The 18,777-nt window shown below is 37.8% G+C and overlaps 1 protein-coding gene across 3 annotated transcripts in view; it reads left to right on the forward strand.

Moving 5' to 3' along the window:
• The first annotated feature begins 727 nt into the window (after positions 1-727).
• Positions 728-18,777, forward strand: part of LOC126248597 (calcium uptake protein 3, mitochondrial) — a 695,970-nt gene continuing 677,920 nt past the window's right edge. For all 3 annotated transcript variants that reach the window (XM_049949722.1, XM_049949723.1, XM_049949724.1), the window contains exon 1: positions 728-977. In XM_049949722.1, coding sequence (XP_049805679.1) covers positions 768-977 — 210 coding nt within the window. In that variant the 5' untranslated portion in view covers positions 728-767. The remainder of the gene's footprint in view (positions 978-18,777) is intronic.

The raw sequence follows: 18,777 nt of genomic DNA on the forward strand, positions 1-18,777 counted from the left end.
TAAACAGATTATTATAACAGGAAAGAATGATGGACAGCTGCACCAAAGATGCAATTTTTAACTAAAATTCTAAAATGTGTTGTATCCATCAACTTATGGCCCACATTTAAATAATTAAGATGATACAAGTGATTTAAAGGACGTAAGGTAGCACGTAACATATCATTACACCCATACTACAAAAAAGAGCGGCAGCATTCAGTGCAATTGTGTCTCTGCCATGTAATTGACGTTATGTTCATGGCTCGCTCAAGTTGCTCTCGTAAACAAAGTTGGTGCCTAAAGGACGTCAAAATATTTCAATAAATATTAACATCATAAATCGCCAAAAGCAGTGTGTATTTTAGTCTTGTCAAAAGAAAGAGGAGAGATGTTTACACTATCGCCGACGAAAACAGTTGAAAGGATCAAGATAGTACTTGCATAGATGTTTGATGAGCTCTTTGTCGTGTGTCTATGAAGTACCGTACATCGGTGTTAATACAGATAGTTCCTGTATACAACACAAATCAAATGCAGTTGTCCACAAGCGCGTCGCATTACCAGCAGATCTGATAATACGTATAACGGTGTCATTTCGGACAGTTCGTGGGCACACCACGAATTAAATAGAGTTGTCCATACGCGCGTTGCATCGCCAACAGATGTACTAACAGTTTTCTTCCCGTAAACCGAGTGCTGCAGTTGATATTGTGCGTGCGCAGTTGGCAGACGTGATCCCCTTAGATTCTCAGCTGTTCGCATGCTGACATCTAAGCCGTATCAACATGGCTACTCTCGGACGATTGAGTAGACGATTTCAACAAATATCTATAAAATTTTCAGGTGTTACTAAATCGTATAGTACTATCAACCGGCCGGGAAAATTTAATATACTTGCGGGAACGATAGCATGTGCAGTAGGAGGCGGATTAGTGCTTTACGTGGCGCACAGACTTGGAAAGATCAGTGCCGTACATGCGTTTAAACCCAAAAAGGTAGGCATTAGAAGTGAGTTATTTATAAATCCCTGATACTTTCACTAACGTGCGAGTTGGTTTTCTTTTGCATAAGATGTATTTCTTGCATATATCTCACTCGCAGTTTGTGCACGGTTTGTGAGACGTTGATAAGGGGGAGATTATTGGCGCTGACAAAAATATTTTGATTGATGTTACGCCCATTTTCCATTACATACATGTAAAATGGCAACCTTGCCCTTGCTGTAGCCCCAGCAAATGCAGAACTAACGTACTGAACGTAATAACACCAATCTTTATGTAATTATTGCTGAGTTGTAAGCAAATAACTTTTACTGCAGTTCTACAAAGCCGTTAGTACTGTGATAGATGTTTGTTGTTGGCTTTAACAAAGACGCTATAGCAAGTTAAATTTTGTGATATATGAGAATAATTGTATGAAGCTAAAGAACATAATTTGTTTTTGTAATTCTAGACTGTATTTGTGATCGTACATTGTAGCTGAAAAATAACCTCGGAACTAATTACCGGTAGCTTGACGTAAACATTGTATAACTTTCGTTTCATAATAAAGTACTTGTTTCCTTTTAGTGTAATAGAGAATATGAACTGTTGAAAACGATATTTTACTAGCTACTCTATAGTGATCAGCTGTTATGCAGAATTTTTCGTAGTGTGGGTTGTGGAAATTATGGCTCCCCAATTCTTATTCTGAAAGATACGATGTAGAAACGCTTAAATGGTGTTCTTAAACTGGGAGTTTTGTCTTAACGCTGTAGTCAGCGCAAAGTGGACGTCAAAGAGTGTGTTTACATAGCCCTGCGGTTTTAGGTCATATGCTGCTTAATATTTTATTTCAAAAAGCGTAAGAATTAATATAATTAAAAGTGATGTGTATCACAAAACTCGACTCAGGTTTTGGATCATGCTGTCATTAATTTTATTGGCGGTGGAACTATGTGGTAGGCAGGTAGTATTTCATTTGGAGAGACCCCTATTTGTTCATTTTTTTATAAAAACAAATACTAATTCTGGTTTGAGTATTATACATAACATATCTTGAATGGCTGCGACAATGCTTGCTTGTTCAGATATTTGACATTCAGGCATATGTGGGCTACTGACCAGTGTGTCCTTTCCAGATTCATCCTTATCAAAATAGCTGTAAATAATGTAAGTGTATACTTCATTGTTTTCTGTACTTTTACTCGTTTATCGGATCACTGCTCAATTGTAACAACTAGCAATTTCAGTGTCCAGGTATCGTACATGCATCGAATTTTAACCAAATAAGATGAATGTATAGGTACTTGCACCACGGGTATTGTGTAAGTGGTCAACCATTCAACTGAATAGATTTGGAAATCCTAAAGACCATTCCCAAGATCCCTTCTGAAATGACAAGCAAATGCCAACTGTGTATGACCCAGTAATTTGTAGTCAAAAATATGAAGAAAAGTCATTCAGCTTTGAAAATCTGGTGGAAAAAGACTGGTACAACCAGATATCTGCTGTGTAGTGGCTTTTAATCATTGCATCAAAAGAAGGAAAAGTTTGAGATTGTCTGAAAAAAAAAAAAGTGCAGCTGTTACTAACTAGACTGTATTTTGGGAAACTATCAGCTTGTGCAAGAAATTTACAAATGGATTATTTGAATATAACACATAACTAATGAAACTTTAGAGAGAAATAAGCTTAAAATAGCAGTTCTATAATTTTCAACATCCATTAGTATTGCCTGTGAAAAAAATTATAAAATATGCACATTTTGTTATACTTTCAACAATAGTTGCACAAAAAATAACTACAAATACTGTTTTATAAATTTTATTGGTTACATTAATTACAGTGCAAAATGCATGCCTTCTGTTACCTTCCATAATACACGTGGCTTTACTTCCTATAAAGTATAATTTACTGGTATATGATGATCACTTTAAAATGGATACACGATATACACACATTGATACTGAAACTGCTTATTATGAACACTAGATTACATTGATATAAATCAATGAAATAAAATCTTTGCATTAGGAGGAAATGTGTTAAAAATAGAGTATACCTCTGTACGATTACACTGTATGATCTGAGTGAGTCAAAGAATTCTTAGTAATGCAGAGAAAGGGACTTGAAAGTAGACATACCATCAAAGTACTGTGCACTACTTTAGTGCACATAAGTTTCCCATGGAAGATGTTTAAAAGGGGATTGTGAATTGGATCATGCTTAGAAAAAGTAGTCTGTAAAAATGAAATTATTGAATTGGAAACTTTTTGGTAACTGGATTGTTATATTTATAGCGAAATAGGTGATTGGATAATAATGTGGGTTTACTGCCAATGAACACACACTATTGCTCATATGGATTCAAATACGTGTCCAGCCATCCAGATTTAGGATTTCCACAATTTTCCTAAATTGCCCCAAGCAAGTGCCGGGATGATTCCTTTGATAGGGTATGGCCAATTTCCTTTCCCATCCTAAGGAAACAATCTGAGTGTGTGCTTGTTCTAATGACCTTGTTGTTGATATGTTAAACCCACCCACCCACCCACCCACCCACCCACCCACCCACCCTCCCTCCGGGTTCTTTCCCACTGTTCTTTGAATGTTAATGCAGTTAATTGTAGATATGTTTATCAAATGGTTTTGTTTGCATGAGAACTAAAGACAGCTTGAGGCATGTGCAGGAATGTGTTCACTCTGCTGTTTCATTGTTTATGTAGCAGTTAAGAATAAATGCTCTACAATTTTAGTCATAAAAATTAGGTGGCGTAACCGGACTTGCAGATGTGCTGAAGCATAGAATTTGACATTGGCAGCAATGTGAAACAATTCAAAGTTTAAATGACAAGTTTGATATTGCCAGAGAAGTGTCACAATGAAGTAAGTTTGAAGGCATCTGATAGATAAGTCACCACAACAGTATTTACTGGGCCAGAGAGAGGGGGAAAAAAAATTGTGGTATGAGCACACAACTTGCATGTCTGAGATGTAGTCTGACTTTCACATGAACTGTGGAGTGATTCGGTATGTGGAAGATATGCCATTTTTGCTGGAAAAGAATTACACCGGTTAATTAATCCTACTCCAAAAATTTCCTTTCTGAGTTGTAAAGTGTGCTGTCATATTGCCACCAATACAAGATTGTGAGTGGAAATTGTTTGGCATTCACTTTACAATAAGTGATGTACTGTGCAGTTGCTACTCGTGTTACAAATTTTTTATTATGACATTCATGAAGTTTATGCTACTTTAGTATTTATTATAATTGACAGTGAAGTAAGAGATCCTCGGTGTATATAATGTATGTAGAGTTGTGTTTAACATTGTTGTTAGAAATTAAGCACAATATAGCTCAGTTGCATATGACCGAAAAAAAAAAATTGACAATAACGTTCATGAATGAACCATACTAGCATTCACCACTGTGATGTAGGGAAACAATTGAAAATTTAAATATAAATGGCTCAAAGATAACTTTAATACTGCTGCTCCCAAGTAAGAATTCATGTTTTAACCAGTAGTGTATGTCCCATGTATAATACTTGTCATAGTGTTTACCAGGCATGGATTTATAGTCAACTCTTGGAAATAGTTGCAATATATTCTGATAGAATATAAACCCTGATTGCTTTGAATGACAGTAACTGGAGTATTCCACCAATAATACGAGAATAATATTTGTCACTTGAGTACTGTGTGTCACTTCAGGGTCGACAGAAGCGTCCGATCCCACGCGTCGGCTTTGACCCGTGACGTAAGGGTGCTGTTGTGTGTGACGTCATGACGGCGCGGAGTTTGGTTTGAGTGTGGCTGTCTCCAGTTCTGTTTTATCTTATTTTATTTACTTTTCTGATCTGTTTGTTCTACCTCGTGAGATTTTTTTTTAAATTTAAAAACACTTATTACTTATTTTAATTATCTGTTTCCTCCAATTTCTGTTTTAATTTATTATATTTATCTTTCTGATCTGTTCGTTCTATCCTGTGAGATTTCTTTTTTAAAGACAAAAAACACTAATCAGCTACTGAAGCATCTTTATCTTCTATGGGTTGCAGGGTTTACGACCCCTGGGGAGGTGGGTGGGTATTCATGCATGGCTGTCTTCACTTACATGTTGTAGCTACGCAAGGCGTCTAAATTTGTTTATATTTAGTTTGCCCCCCACCCAAAACACCCCATTTCCCGCGCTTGTCCCGTTAGTGTCATTAGGCTTCTTGTGGAAAGTGTGTGTGTTTGTTTTTGTTTCCACCATATTTGTGACGTCATGGGTCAAAGCAGACGGGCGAGATCAGACGATTCCGTATTTCCGTCACTTCATAAGGATCATTGCCCTTCAGCTCACTATGCCGTATAGGAAACTACATAATGAACAACCTAGAATTGCCCTTCCTTTTTATTTGAAGCCATTACTTAGTTTTTACTAGCAAAAATGTTTTTGGTGGTGACTGGCAGCAGTTAAACAGAAAATATAAATTTTAAAATATATTGTAGTGGTGCAATGAAATGAATTTTTTGTCCATTCTCATCCTCTGTGAAATGCTTGAGATGGTTATCCAATTTGTTTTTTATTGGATTCTGTAACCAAATTAGCTTTGGTGTATATTGTGCAGATAATTTGAACATGAATACTTTGTGTTAACAAAGATATTTATAACAACAATATTTTTCAATTCTCACTGGGTATTTGTCCAGGCGGTGTCCTCCAGCTGGTGCAATATTTTGGCAAGTTGTTGACCTGGTGCTGTTCTTAAGCATGTCTGGTTGTAAGCAGGACTGCTTGAGGATGGTAACAAATCACCTTGCTGAAATATATCACAATTTGGGTCATACCACTGGGAAGAATACCCAAGAACAGTTGAAAATCATTGCACAATGGGAAAATCTAAAATTGTGCATTACAAAATTTGCTGTTGTGATAAATAATTGTGGCAACTGGAGTGGTTATTCATTTAATGATTTTCACAGTTCACAAAATTACAAAATGTCTGTGGTTCTGAGAAAATGTCAGGATGTGCTTATTATAGCATTTATTTGCCTTTTTCCTTACCATATTAATAGTATTAGGTTATTTCTTGTAAACAGTTCTTTCAAAACAAATATTTTTCTTGTGACATGACTCATTTAGCTAGAGCTTCTTGTGATTTTTATTTTTATGTTGGATGGAAATTCTGGGGAAAGCTATCTTTTCTTTTTGACTCGTGGAGAAATTATTAATAAAACTTGGTGAAATTTTTTTTCCCAGGAAACCTAATAAGTCTTTGAAATATCATGGGAAATTGAATGAATGTTATTGAAATTTCAATGTACAAATACATGTATTGCTTACAGTAATGCATTTGAGTTTTTGGCTTTTCATTTAAGTTTTTGTTTCACATCATTAGAAGTTTTACCCGTGAAAACTACAAAGCACCAAATATTAGAGATTTTTCATGCAAAATGACATTGATTACTAGAGACTTTGGTAACACAATATTTTAAGTGTTTATTAACCACCACGATCACAATAAAATTTTCTGGCCCTTACTGGTTTCAGTTTTTTAGCAAATCATCTCATCTAAATCAATCCTGAAGATGGTTTGGTAAAGAACATACTTTACTTTTTCGTGTCCGGAGATTTGTTTCAAAGCCTTTCAGCCCAATGTCGGGCCAAGTCCAATGTTTCTCTCTTCTCAAGCCATAGTTCGTCAAGAGTACACCTTGTGGGGCAGATGGTACACTGCAGAAGGTGTTCCATATCCTGAACTTCACCACAGTCGCATTTGTTGTCTCCTTCGTCCTTGAAGCCGCCATTTGACTAGGTTTGCTTTAACTGGTGCTACACCTGTACTGATGCGGTACAGTGTTCTCCAAATCTTCCAGCTTGATGTACTGCAGCTGGGTATTTCTCGTGAGGCAGGGTAGTCCTTCGGAGGCTCGTTCAATTCACTAGTCAGAAATCTCTTGCGGGATTTAAGTCTGCTACGTCCACATGAAGAACCATGCAGCGGGTGGCGCTCGTCGAAAATCTGTTTAAATTTTTCTGTATGTTCGTGCGCGGTTCTTCGGGATTCAGGAGATGAGAATCCAGCTGCTTTGTATATTTTCCCAAGTGGAGTGGGTTTCATGCATCCTGTTGTTAGCCTGCATGTTTCATTAAGGATTGTAGTGACTTGTTTGGCATGTGTGGATTGGGACCATACAGGGCATGCATGTTCTGCCATGGAGAAGCAAAGTGCTTGAGCAGTTGTTCGTAATATAGTCGGACTAGCTCCCCATTTACTATTCGTCAGTTTTCTTAAAATATTGTTCCTGGCAGCAACTTTTTGGCAGGTTTTTCCACAGTGATATCTGTATGTCAGTGATCTATCCAGCACAACAGCAAGATATGTTGGTTTGTCTGTATGGTCCAGTTTGTTGCCATTTCAGGTGACTTTCAGCTTCCTGTTTGCCTGTTTTGTGCGGAGGTGGAAAGCGCTAACCTGTGTCTTAGATGGATTTGGTTTGAGGGAGTTCTCTTTATAGTATTCAGACATTACGTGTAGCGAGCTTTCTAATTTCCCTTCTACATCCTTGAAGCTATTTCCTTGCGCCGTAATGGCCAGATCATCGGCATACAAGAAGTAGGTAGTACGTTCCGGTGTTGGTTGATCATTGGTGTATAGGTTAAATAGTAGGGGGGCTAGCACACTGCCCTGGGCGAGAACGTTCTTTTGTCGACGCCATCGGCATATTTTTCCCGTCCAGCATTACATAGAACTGTCTGTTTTGCAGCAGAGATTCAATGATTTTTGTGAACTGATGATCCTTAAATGTCCAGTACAGTTTTTCCATGAGCTTTCTGTGGTTGACGGTGTCGTATGCAGAACTTAAGTCCACCAATGCTACACCTGTTGTTTGTTTGTTTTCAAACCCTTCCTCTGTGTGTTCTGTGAGTGCTAGGATTTGACTGGTGCATGATTTCCTGGGTCTGAATCCAACCTGTTGGGGAATGAGCTTTTGGTCTGTGATATCTATGCGGTTTAGGATTATTCGTTCATACAGTTTGTACAGATGGCGCAGGAGTGCTATTGGGCGGTAGTCCTTCGGTTGACCTGCGTCTTTCTCAGGTTTTAGTAGTGCCACTACCTTTGATTTCCTCCACATCTTTGGGCTCTTACACATTTTTAAGCAGTGATTAAAGAACTGCAGGATCCATTGCTTGGCACTTGGTCCGAGCTGTTTGATCTGTTCCATGCATATATCGTCGACTCCCACTGCTTTCCCGTTTTTCATTGAGTTCATTCCATGACTCTTGACTCTGAATTCTGCTGATTTTTATTTTCTGACATTTCTTGTTGGGTTTTCCATTTAGTAGAAGCTGATGGGCAATTTGATTGGGTGTTACTGAAGAGCATTGTTTAGCTGTCCCAAAGTCACAATTAAGTTTTTTTATTTAGTTCCAAGTGACTTTGCTACTGTGGGTCATATCCATTCTTTCCAGAGTTTCGACCCATTTCCTTTGTCTTGATTCACTAATCTTTTCCATTAGTGTTTCTCCACATTGGACTACTTCTTCACTAAAGGGGTCCTGTTTGTAAAGCATTTCGTACTCCCTCAGGATGTTCTTTGATTCATCAGAGAGACCTGGCATGAAATGCTCTCTGCAGCCTCGGGATATGTGTCTTCGAGAAATCTTTTGGAGGGTCTCTACGAAAGTTTTATAATTTTCTGGAATTGGGTGTAGATTTTTTATTTCTGCATCCAGTTCCACAGCATATTCTGTCCATTTAGCTTTTTAAAGTTGAAGCGTCTGCGGAATGGTATTTTCGTTGTTCTCAAAGCAGCGTATATTTGGATTCTGATAGGTCGGTGTTGTGTTTTAGGAACAGGTGCGTATGCAGTTTTTAAGCATCGGTTTTCCACATTTGTGCTTACAAAACAAATAAGAACATAATAAATATTATGTTGATATATAGGGATCAGTGTCTTCTGCTACATAATTTGTACACTTGGACATCTCATCATCTTTGCTGCTGGCCAGTGTGGTAATCACTCAGTATCTACAAACTACAATACTAATTTGAAGAGGTTGAGAATTTCCCTTGATATAAATTAAACAAAACATATATATTCACCCAGAATATGAGTAAATTACTACTCTGAGGCAAAATGAGTCTGAAGGAGTGGGAATTATCATTTAAGCTAATACTAAAAGAAAACAACCAAAATTACAGGAAGAATTCAAAGTGCCTAGCTCAAATATTGTGTGGCAACCCTATTGGGGGACTGAACCATCCATCTTTGCACTGCAACACACTAATGCACTAACGATGTTATTGGTGTGAAATCATACACGGTGTGTAAATGGATGTAGAGAAGAATGCTGAAAGTGTATGTACTTTATTTCAGCATTATACTTTGGAATGTAGATTGTGTTTAAGAGAATAATCTGTTGTATAACCAGAGGTGTAGGTTTCATTGGAAGCTGACATTTTGGTTGTGAATTGCTAAAGCCACAGATGTGATGTAGTGAAAGTAACTATAATCCTTGATAGGGCGTTTTCTTTTTTTTTTTTTTTTTTTTTTTTAAATACATATTGAATTTCAGTGTGTGATTTTCAGCTGTTTCGTGTTGTGGGTCAGAGCAGATTGGCAGTATCAGCAGGTGCAACATTGCCCATACCATTGTCATTCTCGCTCAGAGGAGTACGGCATCATGTAAACATAATCACTAGCCAAGTGTACATTGCTAACCAAGTCTTCGTCCAACTACTGTGCAACTTACTGCTCTGGTAAGATATTGGCCTTGTATTTAGGCTAGTGCTGGTTCAAATACCACTATGTCAAACAAGTCAGATTTTTGTGTGGTTTCACTAAATTGTGTAAGGCACATGATGGAATAGTTTGTTTTCAAAAAGACATTGCTGATTTCCTTCTCCAATTCACACTCAGTATTTAGTGACTTCATCATTGACCATGTTAACCCTAAACTTGCATTAGCATATCTGAATTCAGTCACTTTAAACAATCCAGAGAAAGAATTCCAACAGGTTTATGTTACATATTGAAAGGATTTATTCCTAAATTTCCAATCTCTTTTGTCTCTGATGAAGTTTCTGGTCATGGACTCCAATATTCTAACTGTAGATTTTGGAGCCCTCCATGAATCTTAGTTATAGATATCCTTCTGAAGTCTTGTACAATGGTGATCCTGTGTGGTGATCCTTGTAAGAGACATAAATTGTGGAAACAAGCTGGTGGATTTCCTTTTGTTACTTGTTGGGATTTCTCTTCGTCAACTTCTAATACTTTCCACTTTTCTGTGAATTTGTTATTAACTATTCATATGGGCTTAATTTAAATATTTCTTAATCTGTTGATTCCCCAAAGTAGGTGCATAGTTATCTATCACTGCAGTTATGGAAATACAGGTTGTGAACCATCTAATGTAACTTCCCAACACAGAACCTGAGAAATATGTTAAAACTGGTAACATAATGTAGCATGAGCCCAGACTCGAAACAAGGGCTAGCGTTTTGCATTTGTCTGGTTATCATTGTTCAGATGTTTATTTCACAAATTCATTCCAGTTAAGTGGTAGAATGATTATGTTTACAAGACCTCAACTGATTGTCATCTCCTCATCAAAACTGAGCTATTTCACCATTTCTAATAATATCGCATACAAAAAGTTCACAACAATTATAAAGAAAAGACAGAAATAAATTGCACAACTGAAACAAATTAATTAATTGAATTACTGTATTCCTTTTATCTAAGCTTTAGTGTGTTTTGTTGTCTCAGAAAAGAAGTGTACTGACTGGGGGGGGGGGGGGGGGGAGAGACCGGAAATACTATAAATTTAATATAATACTTAGTGGTCTTGTTGATCATGGAAAGTCTGCATTCACACATTTTTCTGTCAATAGTCTACGAAAGGTACTTATTTTAGACATTTATGGTAGCCTTCTTTCTTCTGAAGTTAACATGGAGAATGAGTAAAAGTGCGTGAATGTTAGTTCTGTTTGTACCATTTAACTGCAAAGAAATTTGTGCATGTTAAATACATAAATACATGTAACTAATGTAACATATTAGCACTGGATTCTGCCGGCCGTGGTGGCCAAGTGGTTCTAGGTGCTTCAGTCTGAAACCGTGTGACCGCTACGATCGCAGGTTCGAATCCTGCCTCGGGCATGGCATGGACGTGTGTGATGTCCTTAGGTTGGTTAGGTTTAAGTAGTTTTAAGTTCTAGGGGACTGATGACCTCAGCTGTTAAGTCCCATAGTGCTCAGAGCCATTTGAACCATTTTTTAGCACTGGATTCTAGTAAAACGGCAAACTTTCTCACATACTTGCACCAGTTTAGTGCATATATAGTGAGGATGCCATTTTTCTTTCTCATGACATGAAGTTTTCATTCAGTGTCTTACATTTCTGTAGGGACTTTACAAATTAATACATTAGGCTATTACTGTTACTGAACAACAGTGTCCTGTATCAGCACTTTCCTGAATTTCACAACCTTTTCATTTGATGTAGTTCATATGTACATGTATATGTCTTAAAATTACTTTCCATGAGGAGCTTCCATTACCATATTTAAAGTGAATTAGTCATCAATGAAATTGACTCGTTGCACTATTTAATGAGTGGAAGCAGTAAAGCATCCTCTGCCATAACTGGTTCAACATCCCACTTGTCAAAGTTTCTCCACCCTCTCGTATTATTGTACTTTCGAAAAATTCTTATTCCTGAGCTTTCCCTGTGTATTGGGAATTGTGCAAACTGATATGTTGCCAACTGTTTGATTAGAATGCTTACCACACTTTAATCTGTTTCCCCTCATTCGTTTCAGCTAAAGCATTAGAAAAGGGCCTTCTAGCAGCCCTCTATGTTCACTACTGAGAAACTGCATTAGCCACACCTATCTTGTTGCTTGTAGCACACCTCATTGCATTGATAATGGCAGTGAAGCATATTGATGTGGACTCCGCAATGGTACTTTGTACCATTACTAGTCATTTCCTTTCCTTTTCCACTAGCAAATAGACAGAGGGAGAGGTAGCTGTCTATGTCTCTGTACAAGCCGTAATTTCTCGTATCTTGTCTTCATGTTCTTTATGTGAAATGTATGTTCATGACAGCAGAATCGTTATGCAGTCAGCTTCAGGTGCTGGTTCTCTAAATTTTCTCAGTAGTGCCACTCGAAAAGAATTTCCCCTTCCCTCCAGGAGTTAGAGTTCTGGAAGGATCTCTGTAATACTTGCATGTTAGTCAAACCTACCAGTAATAAATCTTGTAACCCACCCCCGGATTGTTTTGATGTCTTCCTTTAATCTGACCTGGTGGGGATCCTAAACACTCGAGCAGTACTCAAGAGTGGGTCTCAGCGGCATTCTATATGCAGTCACCTTCGCATATGAACCACACTTGGCTGAAATTCTCCAAGTAAATGGAAGTTAACTATTCACCTTTCCTACTACAATTCTTACATCCTCATTCATTTCATATTGCTTTGCAATGTTACACCTAGATATTTAAACACTGTGGCTGTGTCTAGCTGCACACTGCAAACACTGTATTTGAATATGACAAGATTGTTTTCCTAGTCATGTGCATTAATTTAAATTTTTCTACATTCAAAGTAAGCTGCCATTCATCAAACCAACTAGGAATTTTGTCTGTCATCTTGCGCCCTTCTAAAGTCACTCAGCGATGGCATTTCCTGTACACCACAGCATCAGCAAACAGCCACAGATTGCTGCTCACCATGTCCATCATATTATTTCTTATACAGAGAATAACAGTGTCACTCCTGCCGGTAATCTTGCCTCTGAACTACACTTGCCATCGAAGACAGCATACTGGGTTCTATTACTTAAGAAGTCTGTGAGCCACTCGTATATCTTAGAACCTACTATGTATGCTCATTCTTTCTGTAACAGTATACAGTGGGAATTGTATCAAATGCTTTTCAGAAATCTAGGAGTATGGAATCTGCCTGCTGCCCTTCATTCATAGTGTGCAGGATTGTGTGTCAGAAAAGGGCTAGCTTAGTTAAGTACCACTGATGTTTTCTAAAACTATGCTGATTTATGGACAGAATGTTTTCCATCTCTAGAAAATTTATTATATTTGGACTTGGAATATGTCCAAGAATCCTGCAGCAAACCAGTGTTAAAGATATTGGTCTGTAATCGTGCTGTCCATTCTTTTACCTTTCCTACATAAGGAAGTCATCTTCACGTCTTTTCAGTCACTTGGGACTTTGCACTGGGAGATAGATTTGTGATAAATACAAACTAAGGAAGGAAACTAAGTAAGGTGTCAGTGCTGTAGAGTACTCACTATGAAACTGAATTGGACTTCCACGCGTACCTGGTGACTTAGTTGGCTCTCAATTCTTTCACTTGCTCCTCTATGCCCAGAGATGCTTATTACTACATGTTCCATATTAGAGCCTATGCAATGGTCAAACTAAATTACATTCATAAGATTCTCCTTTGTGAGTGATTTCTTAAATGAAAGATTGAAAACTTTGGCTTTGCTTTCATTATCTCCTATTGCCACACTGGATAGATGTGTTTGAACCGCTATCTGTCCCTACTCACTGCAATGAATCCATAGACGTGCCAGTCTATACTCGGTAGGTTACAGTCACCTCCAACTAATGTTGCATGATCTGGGTGTGTACATGCTAATGACCTTAGGCTTTCTTTGAATGACTCCAAAACTGTCTCAGTGGAATCGGGTAGACTGTAAAAACATTCAACAATTAACTTGATTTTATCTATACCTGTTATACAGGTCCATGTAACTTCAGTAACATCAATAGGCAAAGTATTTTAGTCAAGCACAAGAAACACTCCCCTCCCCAATATTTTTTTATATATGTTCCATTACTTGCTAAATATCTGAGCTTTCTGCTTTGGGTTTGTTAGCATTTGTTCCCGAGAATAATTTGAGCTCAAGAAATTTTCTAGAGGGCAGTAAATCTAGAACTTTGCTACAGTATTTTGACAGTTTACTGATAACATTTTGACAGTCAATGTCATTACTCTAAACACAGTCTGATTTTGCTACTGCATATCGACTGGTGAGTGTTCATCAGAGTATGTCAAACTATTGCTTAACATAAAAAACAGCAATGAGCACACCAAAAGTAGTCTGCTATGCGAGTAGTTGCTTCATTTGTGTATAGCACCTCTGACTTATCAAAGGGGCTTGTACAAGTCTCCACCGATAACACGGGTCCAGAAATATGCAGCCAAGACTGTCATAGATTTGACAAAGCCTTTGGTTAAGACCCTACACTCAGCTCCAAACCAAAGGTCCCTGATGAGCTCTGGGAACGATGTCGCAAATTGTGATTTCTGGTAGTGCCACGTGTGTGACACCAGCAGCTGTCATCACGTCCATTAGCTGCTGGTGTGAACCGAGGATGGCCTCGGAATCCAAGTTACAGGCAGCATTGGGGCCAACATGAGCCACAACTTGGAGACAGCTGTACACTGCGTGCTCAGTAGCCACAAGGCCACCTCCACTTCTCGGATGAGATACCTCGGCAGACATACTAAGTGCACATTGGGTTTCTTCATAGCCCTAAATACTATTTTCCTAAGAGGCTCCATAAAACTCCTAAAATTGGAGCTCCTGATAACTTGATAACACCTCCCCTCCCCCATGTACCGTGCTGAAGGAGCAGGCACCAATCCACTTACAGGGTGAAAAATGGGCAAGGTCAGACACAGCCTCCACAGTGGCGCTCCATCTGGAGTGCCGCAAATTCGGCGCCACCTGCCACTCATCATAAGGAGAGTGCACTTTAAACTGAAATGTGCCTTGGGAGCAGAGACCATTGGGTGCTGCCGGCTGCCTGAGTCTACATTTTACAGTTACAAAAGCACAGCTTACAACTCTAGACAGCGTTGTTAGAGAGTGGTCCAATTACTGACATGTTATCCAGGGGTATCCTGCATGTTCTCAATGGCACTGAGGTCATGCGACATGGCAGTTAACACTAGCACTTTTGTGTTCATGGAGAGTTATGGTGTGACCCATTGATATCATGGTGGTACAAGTTGCCTGAAAGCAAGTAAACAACTGCACAATCAAGCAATATGTTTGCTGCTGAGAGACCATAGCAGATTTGCTTTTTATCTTGTAAACATACTCCATATGAAAACACTTCTCTAGTTACCTGAATGAATGGTGCCCTGTTGGGAAGCAGATGAATCACCTCATATACTTCTAGACATTCTCGTAGTATTAAATTGATGGGTATGGATGTCTTTCACAACTTCTAAGTCCAGACACCTTTCTCCTTGTTTCAAGCATCCAGTAGGAGTATTTCTGTGTCCATCTCATCTCTGTGCATTTGCATATGGTGACTAGGTGCACTGATAGGGCTATGAATCCTGTAGTGCGGTGGCGGTTCTAAATTATATGACTATTCGCAAGTTGTCTAGTAGTGAATTGCCAGATAATTCACTGCAGCGTGTTCCATCCATCCATCCATCCATCCATCCATTGTTACAGCCCATGACAGAATATAGTGTTCCCCTTATTTATTAGTGGTGCTGTATCCTTCTAATCACTGTTATAACCTGCAATAATCTGTTGTTACTCCAGTTTTAGAATTGTTGCCTGTGGCAGTTGACTACAATGGGAAACATCTTCTCCAGATTGAGGTAATCAGGATACACCCTTGATGACACATAACAAGCACAATGCATGCAAACTCTGAGACATGGCATGTCCAATGTGCAGGGTGCTCATAACCAAGCAAGTGCATTGATACGATATCTTGCTCATCTGTCAAGCTGGCAGCCAGTAAGAAGTCTGATCGCATACACATCAGGTCGCTTAACGGTCAAATCCATTCCATTTGGTGCAGTCACAGTAGCTTCCTGCCTCCCTCCACATCAACTGCTTCTAAGTTGCTGATGAATGTATTTGATTTTTACTGCCAATGCCTTATACTCATAAATCTATGTTCGTTGATGCTTGAACATTTGAAAGATTTAGTGCAATGCAAAATGTTTCCCCAAGTTGGATCATAATAGAAAGTCTCTTTCTGTAATGCCAACTAAGCTTTTCATTCTAACACCATTTAGAGTCATCTTATTAATACCTGGCAATATCAGACCAACAAACATTCAGAAAAATTACGCTGTTAAAACAGTTTTTACTTCACTGCGAAATGTCGTTTACTGTCAAGATCACAACGAGTGTTGTTAGCAGATGGTGAAACTCTCCAACTATCCAGTTTTATGTACTGTATATTGTTATATGCACACATAATACAAAGTATATATTAAAGGGTCACTGTATGGATGAGGAGCAAACGTTTCATTGGGGTCTTTTTTTTTTTTTTTTTTTTTTTTTTTTTTTTTTTTTTTTTTTTCCCCTTCATATTACCACCAATTTCTGGGAGATGGTCAAATAGTCAACAGATATATAGTGAGCCATTTATCAATACAATCAGATTGTGAATAGTACAAATCAGTTTTGTTCCTAGTGTCTTACTTTAAAAACTATTGTTTCTGAAGTTTGATCAGATAGTATTCCTTCTTGGTGGAATAAGTGTTTGCTCCATAAAATCTTCTCAGTTTACAAGCCACATCATTTCAGTTCCTAGTATATGTAGTTGAAGCAGCTGACAACAGCTTGAGGATGATTTACACTATGAGTAATCTTATTAAATATTTTTGTGGTGAGTAATACATAGAATCAAAGTGTAAAATTGCCACAGAATATTAGTCCACACAGCATTAATGAATAGAAGTATTCAGCTGACTTCAGTACTTCAATCTCCAAAATCAATGATAAAATGCAGAGTTTGTTATTGATCTAAAGTTTGTAACACAATACATAATGTGTTGTATCTAATCAGTGTCCTTAACAATATCTTCAACCAAAAATTTTAACTGCTAAAGTTTTCTACTTAAATCTGCACACTCCCCCCCTTTCACCTTTTGATGTTACTGAGGTAGTTACGCCATGTGCTTAATAGGGTTTCATAAGTCATCTACTTACAGAAAAATGTTGGATAATTTATTGAATATTCCATTCATTATTGCTTCATTGATGTATATCTGAAGGATTGAAGGAGGAATTTGCACATCTAGCAAAAACAAATTTTGCTAATTTGTCTGTTTGAAAATCATGTATAATCTGATAGACTGAATTCAGTATCTCAACCAGTGTTTTATGAATAGTGGTTTGTGCCCATTTGGAAGATCAGTTTCTTATCCAAACTGATGGGGTACTTCACTGCGACTTTGTTCCTCATTAAACATAAAGTAAACTAGTAATTAATTTTACTTTCAATGCTATAAAATGTTTGCACAAAATACAACTTCCTTGTATAGAGTCCATTGTCATAGATGCATCACAGAAAATTTAGTTCGTAGATATTTCGTAATTTAACTATTTCATTATATGGTTGGTGAGTTATTAAATTGATACTTTCAGAGAATGAGCCTTGATGGAATCCGTATTTTGACTGATACTCTAGTTGTATATTGAACTATTCCCAAGTAAATTATCATTTCCAAACCCGCAGAGAATTTTTTCAATACTTCTGAATGTTTAGTGTTACGCCGGTTACTGAGTACAACAGCTGTGCCAGAACAGTTTTTAACATATTGTTGGATGCCTTATCAACCTCATGAGGCATTTAGCTTTTAAGGTTATTTATTTTCTTAATTTTCCCAGGAAATATTGGATGAATATAAAACTATTGGATTATCTGTGATACTGCTCCTTGCATATACTGATTCCTTTTCCTTTTGAGCTGTTTTCACACCATTTGCATCATTGTTTTGGAAGTGATTATTGAAAGTATGTTTTGTATGTAGGTTGTTCTATCTGTTTGCTCATATTCCTTAATAAATAAATCATTTTCCTTCTTCACAAACTTTCCAGTTTCAGTTTCAAACACCCTATGTATTATTTTTAACATTATTATTAGAAATATTGCCTTTGGACTTAAATTACAAACTTTCTTGTTCAATAATCTTCCTCAGTGTTGAACATTACTACTCAGAACAGAGATAAGTTACTACTATGCTGTTCTGATCAAATGGTTATAAATAAATACAAACAAATTCTAGTGTCATTGAAAAGTATTTATAAAAATGTTGTCTGTTATAGTGCTCCTGTTTTATACAACTTAAATCACAACTCTGCAGATATGGCTAATTATAAGTGTTAAATAATTAGTGTTTACTATGAGTCATAAAACAATTATTGGAATATTCCAAACCATTGGAAGCCAACTAAGCTGTGCTCTCTACCTATGCTACCAATTCTTCTTATGAATAAGGAAAAGTCACGTAAAAAGTGATTCAAAACCAAGGAAGGTGCCATTAACCCACTGAATTAGTGTGCACTCCTCCTCTCCAATAGTGGTTTTATGCTTGAGGATACTGATATTCACATGAAGGAACTGGAGAGGTGACAACAGTCCATTGTTACCCATGTCCTCTCAGCTAAGTCATCACTGCTGAGGGTGAAGGACAAGGACAGTCCTCCCCAATCAGAAGGTCCAACAGGTGCCAATAGGACTAATATATTGCAATGAAACTTAAATGGATACTAATCGAATTTTGAAGAATTGCAGCTCCTGGCTCAGGAGAGACCATGTTGCATCTGCTTACAAGAAAGCCATTTTAAAATAACTGACACTATTGTGTTAAGAGGCTACCACTCCTACAGGAAGAATGATCTTACTGGAGACAGGGACAGGGCTAAGGGTGACCGTCTTCATTGATGTCAGCTGCCTCTCCTCTCCCGTTTCTCTTACCATGGCCACACAAGCAGTTGTAGTGGAAGTTGTCAAAC

This window comes from Schistocerca nitens, chromosome 3 (assembly GCF_023898315.1).
Source record: "Schistocerca nitens isolate TAMUIC-IGC-003100 chromosome 3, iqSchNite1.1, whole genome shotgun sequence".
Taxonomy (NCBI): domain Eukaryota; kingdom Metazoa; phylum Arthropoda; class Insecta; order Orthoptera; family Acrididae; genus Schistocerca; species Schistocerca nitens.